The sequence below is a fragment of the Micropterus salmoides genome, unplaced genomic scaffold (assembly GCF_014851395.1).
Source record: "Micropterus salmoides isolate LMB-PRFRI ecotype aquatic unplaced genomic scaffold, ASM1485139v1 Ms_hic_scaffold_3309, whole genome shotgun sequence".
Lineage (NCBI taxonomy): Eukaryota > Metazoa > Chordata > Actinopteri > Centrarchiformes > Centrarchidae > Micropterus > Micropterus salmoides.
This window is the reverse complement of record NW_024042606.1, coordinates 2,562-10,879: the sequence shown is the minus strand read 5'-3', so window position 1 is coordinate 10,879 and position 8,318 is coordinate 2,562. Positions and strand designations below refer to the sequence as shown.

Below are 8,318 nucleotides of genomic sequence, written 5' to 3'. Positions count from 1 at the left end.
AGTGGGTGTTGCAGACTACATGAGGACTCTGCTGAGGTGGATCCCAACCCCCTGCGCCCCCCTTTTTACCCTCACACATATGCTACTATAACAATAAAAGACAATGGCGGGTACTTGAAGTTAAGCTGGGAGATGACTAAGGGAGCTGGCTATTGTTGGTGTTAAACATTGTTACCCCAACAATGTCCGAGTAGAGGAAAAGATCTGCAAGTTTAAATGAAGGATGAGAGAAGAGGAAAAGGAGGATGGCCTCATCTGAATTTTATGGGACCAAAGTTTTTGTCTTTCTTCTCTTTGGCAGGGATGAAATATTCCCAACATAGCAGATTGAGGGTTGGCCCACTGTGTAATTATGGGACGTGAAGTTTAAGGATCTACAGGCTATGATCATTGCTATGTGTGCAAGAGAACTCCACAATCACATTGGTAAAGCTAAAAGTTGGCTAAAATATCTCTCTTTTTGAAACTTATTTTAGATGAGGTTTTGCATACATGGTCATTTATTTAGCCTGGTGAAAGACTCACAGAGATCTATTCTAAAATGTATTTTTGGAGAGATAGCTGACCAAGAAGGCAACATTAAACAATAAATGCAAACAAGATAAAGAGGATAAGATAACGGGCTACAAAAAGAGTGTAGACAATGTCTGGTTAAGATGCATGAGATTTACAAAACTAACCGAATTTAAAAGTAAAACATTTAGAAGTGAACTCTGCAGATAATACTTTTGCATTCACTTCATAATTGTAGAGTTACAAGTTAGCAGATAAACAAATGTGTAACCATCTGTGGAAAATTGATTTTCTAAATAAAATGTGGGTTTACCCGACCATAGGTGGGACAAAATCACTGTTATGAATCTCAGAAGCAAGTCTTTAGTCTTGACTACGAAATTCGGAATCAAGTCCTAAGTCAAGACGGGTAAGTCCTAAATCAAGTCCAAGTCGTACACTTTGTGACTCAATTGAGATTGAAAGTTTATGTTTTTGAAATTTGGTGGCAAAAGGGCAGACTCAACCTGCTGAGAGAGATGGTGCTCCTAAACAGCTACTGTATGGACCTTTTAGTTTGAGGTTGTTTTGTCAACTGCTGCTTTGAAGGTCAAGAATGAACTTTAAGTCTGAAATTTTAAGCCAACGTGTGTAAGATGTCCTAAAAAATGTTGAGACAACAACTAATTTTGCTGATGTAAGCTTCTAAATGCTCCTCCTCATCATGCAACATGATTGGTGGGGAATTGATTCAAAGTACATCTGAATCGGAGGTTTGATTCCCCTGCGCACTTTATATTTTTTATAGCTTTTTGGCCTTGGCCAGGATATCAAGACATTCTATGTCTAAAAGCTGAAGTCCTTATAAACCACCAGATTTGTGAATCAACTCTCTTCCCTGTGTCATGTACGAAATTGATTGATAGTGCCTTCAGTACTTCACTTTACCATGTACCACACTTGAGGAGGGTACATGTGTTTGACCTCGGGCTGGTCGTTGACGACAGATGTCCATCACTAATAATCAGTGTCATCAGCTTAGCCTGAATAGGACCAGAGAAACTGGAGGTTTTTGTCTTGTCCACTGAGACGCTTAATTAAGGAGAAGATCAATATGTCAGGCAGGAGGAGGATGAGGCCATGGGCGGTGTGTGTGATTTTGACCTGGCGTTGTCTGGTCATGAGACGTTGGTAAACTCTGACCTTTTGCTTGCCAGTGAGCTTTAAAAATTTGCTCACACCAGAGAAATAATGTGTCTACTTAATCATTGCTTTGCACAATATGGTGATATCATGGTTAGCGTTAAAATGGTTTCACGTCACTGAGTGCACATGGGGGTGCTCTTTATCCTTCTCTGGCACAGCTGCTATTGTGGCCTGTAAACAAGATACTTAAGAACAATTGTAGTTGTGTTTGTGAAAGACATTAACTTGAAGAGTTGTCTCACTGTAAAGAAGATCACTCACTTCACCAGCATCTGCAAACCTTTCAGCAGCTGAATCTTGACTGTGTGTGTATTCTTTGTGCTCTTTTGTGTTAAAATGCAGGTCATTCAAAGACGCACTCCACCCTTCACTGTGGAAATGTTTTGTAGCTTGGAATATAATACACCTTTTAACCGGATATGCTTTGTCTGTGCCAAGAGTATGGAAATGAAGGACCATCTGCATTGAATTCCAACATTTTGTAATACAAATTAGAAGACTTGATACTGGAAATCAACTACTTTTCACACCTATACTACTTCACGACCCTGCTCTACAGCTGCTTTGTCTTCCTTTCCAACTGATGTGCCTGCAGCTGGTTATCAGTAATAATAGACAGATTCAAAATTAGCTGGATTAAGATAAAGTGCAAAATAGGCAGTTATTTTCTAACAACTTATTTCTATTGTCACTGAAGTATTTTAGACTTCTGAGATCTGCAGATTTTAATATTATTAAGGAAAAGAGGATCCTCTTCAAACTGATGTTTGGCGTCAGGGTTGACTAATCACAGCGTCTCAATGAAGAGACAGGGATGAAGATATCGGACTGGATGTGACCACTGTGTCAAACTACCTTGCGGACTATCTCAAATGCATTATGCTGATATAATTAAATACTTACTTTGTGCTATGTAAAGTATCGTTATTCTGGGACACTGTGGTAAAAGTAAAAGCAACAACACAACAATGTAAAAATACTCTATTACAAGTAAAAAGTACTGCATTTAAAATATGATCTGAAAAATGTCAGGAATTAGGTTGCTGAATTGCTGAAAAAAAGTGAAGGTAAATTTAACTACTTTATATACCGCAGAATAGTTTCATCAGTGAATATGCTTCATATTTATATATTTAAGTTTACATTAAGATGATCCTTGTATGCAGAAGCTTAATATACAAAGCAGTTTGCAACTACAGCAATGAAATGTGCAGTGAGAAATATAATATTTTACTCTTATATGCAGCAGAGTAGCCTTTAAAGCAGCGAATGGTTAAGTAGGCTAAGAGAGGCAAGTAATGTACTTGGGTCTAAATAAAACATCTGTCAGCTGAAAGGAACTTATAGTATCAAAAAACATATTTGTCTCCTTCTACTTCTCTAAGAGCAACAAATAGCCCACTGATGATGAACTATGTTGGTTATTGTGACCATAATTGGTGCTGTAGACGGGGCGGGGCTGAGCGCCTTCCCCCGCCTCTGATGGAAATGGAGGGCTTACCCGGATCTACCGCTGCAGATATTTCTGAGGCTCCTCCCTGCACTATTTTATCGCCTTATAACAGGATATCTCACTGGCGCGAAAAACGCACTGTGTGGCTTCTAGGCTACACATTGTGGGGCGGACCTTGTTCCTGTTGTTCGCGCCCCGGCTTTTTGTTGCTTTAAAAAAAAAAAATACTTGAAAAAAGTACAAACAGCGTCGATACGCCGCATCTTTCTGTACAGGCCTACAGGAACAACTCAAAGAGTATTGAACTCGAACAGCTTTTATCCGCTTGATCTCCGTGCGCCGTTGGACACTCTGCTCTTTGGCTGCCGAGGGATTTCAGTGCCCTCAATTTCGCTGCGGGATTTAGCTGAAAGCCGGTGAGTAGTTTTATCCTAGTCTGTGTGCCTGTGGAAGTTTCAAATGAGGAAATGCATCTTGGTCTGTAAGACTGCTCTGTGACGGAGAAGCACTTTTCCTCCTCGCCGGCTCACATGACCCTCTGTCTCTCTGTGGAACAAAGCGCTCCCTACATTTCAGGAAATGCAGCCTCACGGGTTGACTTGTTAGCCGACGCAGAATAGTCCTGTAAAACAAAGTATGTTATCTGAGGTCTCTGTGTTCACTTAAAAATTTGTCATAGGCTACGTGACGCCTAAATATAGCCTACCTAGCATAACCTTGTGTGTCTGGACAGTTTGAGTCCATCACTGCAAAGAGGGCATCCGCAAGATTCAATCAATTATTAATGTGGTCCCATTTGGAGAAAGCAGGCTGTTAGGGGGATGTGATATCCTAATAGCCCATTAGCTGGATAGTAGAAATGTGATCATACATCATGGGACCTACTTTCCGAAAGATCACTGCTAATCACTGTGATATTTCCCCTTCAGGTTTTGCAGGACGTTCTTCATTTGATCACTTCTTGGAATAAACTTGGATTTTATTATCTGGAAACATGGAGTTCGACTGTTACCAGCACTATTTTTTCAACGATTTTGACACAGAGGAGGATTTCTACAAGTCGACCGCACCGAGCGAGGACATATGGAAAAAGTTCGAGCTGCTGCCCACCCCTCCCATGTCTCCCACCCGGACTCTAAGCACTGGTTCTCTGCAACTCTCACCGGGAGACAAGCTCAGCTGGCTGTCCAAAGTCCTTGGTCAGGACGAGGAGTACGAGGGGCAGTTCATCCCCGACACGGAGGAGCTGTTCGGTAACCTCAGCTCCATCATCATCCAGGACTGCATGTGGAGTAGTTTCTCTGCCAGCAAGCAGCTGGAGAAGGTCAACGGGAGAGTGTCAGCTTCGGCACAGACCGGTGTTCCCCCGGTGGCCCAGATCGCCATGAGACCCAGCAAAGCGCAATGCGTCTCTCCCGGTGGCCCGCTCGCCGCCTCGGCGACAGACTGCGTCGACCCCGCGGCTGTTCTCACCATCCCGTCAAGCAGCTGCAGGAGGCCGGCGTCTTCTGGCTCCGAGTCTCGCTCTGATTCCTCCGGTAAGAAAGCAGTCATGCTCTAAATTGCCCCTCCCTGCCCCTGCCTCAGGATTATATTGCCCTCTACCAATGCGTAATTTGGAAAGCTGGGAGTTGCATAACTGTTGGTCTGTGGCGCAGAGAGGTTATCAAGTACAACATAGTCACATTTTGAAGCTGGATTTCTACCCTCTCTTGACAGTGCGCCACATGCTTGCTCAAGACACGCATGCAATCTTTTAAAAACCGCGCCCCCATCACTTTTACTTGAATTTCCTCCTCTTTCGATATCTGCCACTGGCTCTGCATTACAATCAGAGTGCGGCAGAGGGGCGGGGTGACCGAGCCCTGATGATTTATCACTACTACACACACAGGGCCAGACCGTGAGAGTAATTCTTTAACACTTCCCAAATTAGGGCGTGCCCCCTGTCAGCAGATCTCCCAATTTAAATGGTTGATGAATGCTCAGCCTCAATGACAAAAGCCTGAATTCCTGCAAGCATTTGGCCACTTGATGACCACTGCTGCTAACACCTCAACTCCTGCTCTGCCCTCTTCAGATGGAGTAGTGATTTGCATGTCTGGCTGTGTAAATTTTAGCATGCAGGGGTGTGAAGTTTTTAGTAAAGGATGGCATTGAAACATTGAGTATTGATGAGTTGTTTCCCTATGTGATCACAGATGATGATGATGATGATGATGAAGAAGAGATCGACGTGGTCACTGTGGAGAGTAAGCAGAACCGGGTGCGGCTGGTGAATGTCAGAAAACCAGTGACCATCACGGTGCGGGCCGACCCCTGCCCCAAACGCTTCCACATGTCTGTCCACCGGCAGCAGCACAACTACGCTGCCCGCTCCCCAGACAGCGAGCCAGAACCTGATGACGAGGAGGAGGAGGAGGAAGATTACGAGGAGGAGTATGAGGAAGAGCCTCAAAGCAAGCGCACCTGCACAGCATCCAGTCAGCAGCCCGGCTGTTCGGCCCGTGTCCCCCAGCCCACCTCCTCAGAGTCTCCCCAAACCTCGGACACAGAGGACACAGACCGCAGGCGGAACCACAACTTCCTTGAGAGAAAGAGGAGGAATGATCTCCGGTCCCGCTTCCTCGCCCTGCGGGATGAGATCCCCGGCCTGGAGTCAGCCAAGACCCCAAAGGTGGCCATCCTGACCCATGCTACAGAGTACCTCATGGAGCTGCACACCAAGGAGAAACGGCAGCTCCAGGAGAAGAAACGCCTCCGAACCCGACAACAGCAACTTCTACGCCGATTATCTGAACTGAAGCACTCATGAGACACAAACAAGTGTGCTTTTGAAATGACCTGCCTCATTCACAGTCTGGAACTTTTCCTCTCAAGTTACCTGTCACTTTTTGAAAAGCTACAGTTTTTATATAACAACACGCTCCATGTAAATAACTGTATTTTATCTGGAATACGATATTGCTGTGTGATTCCTATGCATTGACTGTGCTTACCAGTGAACCTGATACGGGGAGGAGCAGATGGTGTGCTGTTTTATTTTTTCTTTCTTTGCACAGTGTTTTTAGTTGAGAACAGGGGTAATGTAATTAATTTTTCTAGCTATGACCAAGATAATTCCTGGTATGCTGTGACGGGAAAAACTTTTAATAGTTTACCAGTGTGATAGTGGATATTTGTAGCCTTCAGGTGTAGAAATTGGTTGAGAGGTCTTCATTTCATCATTGCACACACGTGTGAATGCTTTTCCTTTACATATGAGTGAGAATGAGTCACTTCCTGGTTTGTTTTGATTGTTTGATGTACAGATTGTTCTGTAAATAATAGCTTATCACTCCTGATGAAGGAGATTAATGGGCTTTGCTCCTTCTATGACGTGCCACCAGGCATCGAGGAACTCCTATTTTGTTAAGAAAATATGAAAAATCAGCAGAAAGAGGAAAAAAATAGCACTGTACTGTACTTTATATTCACATGTCACTTTGTGATTTCAATGCTATCCTGACTTTGGTTGATTTGTAAAGCATGGTAACATCAAAAGCAACATTAAATTTTTATACCACATTTGCATATAAATCTTTGTAATAAAGTCTTTGTAATTTTATTCAAAGATTACACCATACCCTGCTAACAGCACACGTTACTCTATTCCTCTATAAAACAAACTTATAGACCTTGCCATCAAACTTTATTTGTTTTCATCTCAATTGCAATCGCAGCATCTAAATGTTTGAAGTGGGAGTAACAAATAATACAGACATCATCATACATCTTGCCTCGCAACGAAAGTGTGGTCACGATCCACCACACACTGCTGTGGTAGTGCCTCTCCAGAAACATGACCTACTATCACACACCAGTCAGCTGTAAATGAGGGCAGATCATAAAATTGATCCAACTGCTTGATTGCCCTCCTCGGTGTCACTTTGCAGTACCTGCCGTGTGTAAATGAGTGCGACTTGTGCACCAGTTGCTGGTCTACAGAAGGTTAGATGGCGCGTGTCCTTGAGGCTTGCCCTTGAAGAGTGTGTGTGTGTGATACTGCTGTGGATCCTCCCCTCTGCAGTGGCTGCTGCATGCTGGGCACCTGATGTGCTCTGAACAAGGTTACAGGGGTTGTGTGAACTGCTACTTGCATGCTGTGCTGCTATTCACACAGGCATGCAGGTGGAGAGTAGCGCTGTTAATGTAAGTGCCTGTAAATGGAAAAATGAATATCGCTCAATGACTTCTACATTATTGGATGATACTACCCTCTTGTCCCCTTTCATGAGGCTTGTATTTGCTATGTGGCATGTCTTACTTACTTACATCTCTCTTTGTTACTCTAGTGGTCCATGTAATTGGTGGGTGTTGCGTGCCACTCAGACTCATTCCATGCAGCTGCTGTCCCCCAGAGAGCTACTTGTCTAATAAGAGTAGAGCAAATGGCTCCAGTACAGATACATGTCATTTAGTTGTTATTTTTTAATAGATGAAGAGTTTATCGGCAGAAGCGTGGGATCAACTGTAACCTGATACTTTCAGGTTACCTGAGAAAAATACTTACTTTTCCTGTCCCAGAGTCCCAGTAGGATTTATAACCTTGTGGTGCCGTGGTTACCTTTACTTTGTTCAGAATTTGCAAGAAGGGATTTGCGTGCACATCCTGTCCTACATTTAGCAGGGGGGGGTAATAATTAATGAACTAAATACTGAAGAGTATCCTCAAACTGTGTTAAAGTTACCGAAAATGTGTTGGACAAAAAAAAAGGCAACATTTTGATCCTAGCCAACGTTCATGAGGAAATATTAGTTCAGAATTTGAAAAGGGCAAGAAGCTCCTACCTGCTCCCTTTAGGGAATTCATTCAGCATAAGGCTAATGGCTAACATGTAATAACTTATTTCACTGTGTGATGCTGCTTCCCAATCGATGACCTCACCGACAAGTCCCTGCAAGCCTAGATGACTCCGGTTTGAGAACCATTCATTTTTTAAAACTGACAGCAACCGTTTCGTACAAACACAGCCTGACAGACGAGCCAGGCACACCCTGAACTCCAACCGTCTCACACCTCAATGGCCTTTGTCATGGCTCAGATTGGTTGTAGTTTCACCTGCGTGTGTTCACTCTCTGAGCCCCATTTTCAGCCCGGCACTATTTTCTAGAACATTGGAACATT

At 43.5% G+C, this 8,318-nt stretch overlaps 1 protein-coding gene across 2 annotated transcripts; it reads left to right on the top strand.

Moving 5' to 3' along the window:
* The first annotated feature begins 3,267 nt into the window (after window positions 1–3,267).
* LOC119884249 (protein L-Myc-1b-like) lies at window positions 3,268–6,730 on the top strand. 2 transcript variants are annotated; one of them, XM_038694711.1, is made up of 3 exons: window positions 3,268–3,567; window positions 4,081–4,689; window positions 5,356–6,730. In XM_038694711.1, exons 2-3 carry the CDS (start codon window positions 4,146–4,148, stop codon window positions 5,964–5,966), a joined length of 1,155 nt encoding a protein of 384 aa, XP_038550639.1. In that variant the 5' UTR covers window positions 3,268–3,567; window positions 4,081–4,145; the 3' UTR covers window positions 5,967–6,730. The 2 variants fall into 2 exon arrangements, with proteins under 2 accessions (XP_038550639.1, XP_038550638.1); XM_038694710.1 differs by having other exon boundaries at window positions 3,269–3,567; window positions 5,353–6,730.
* Window positions 6,731–8,318: the final 1,588 nt, after the last annotated feature.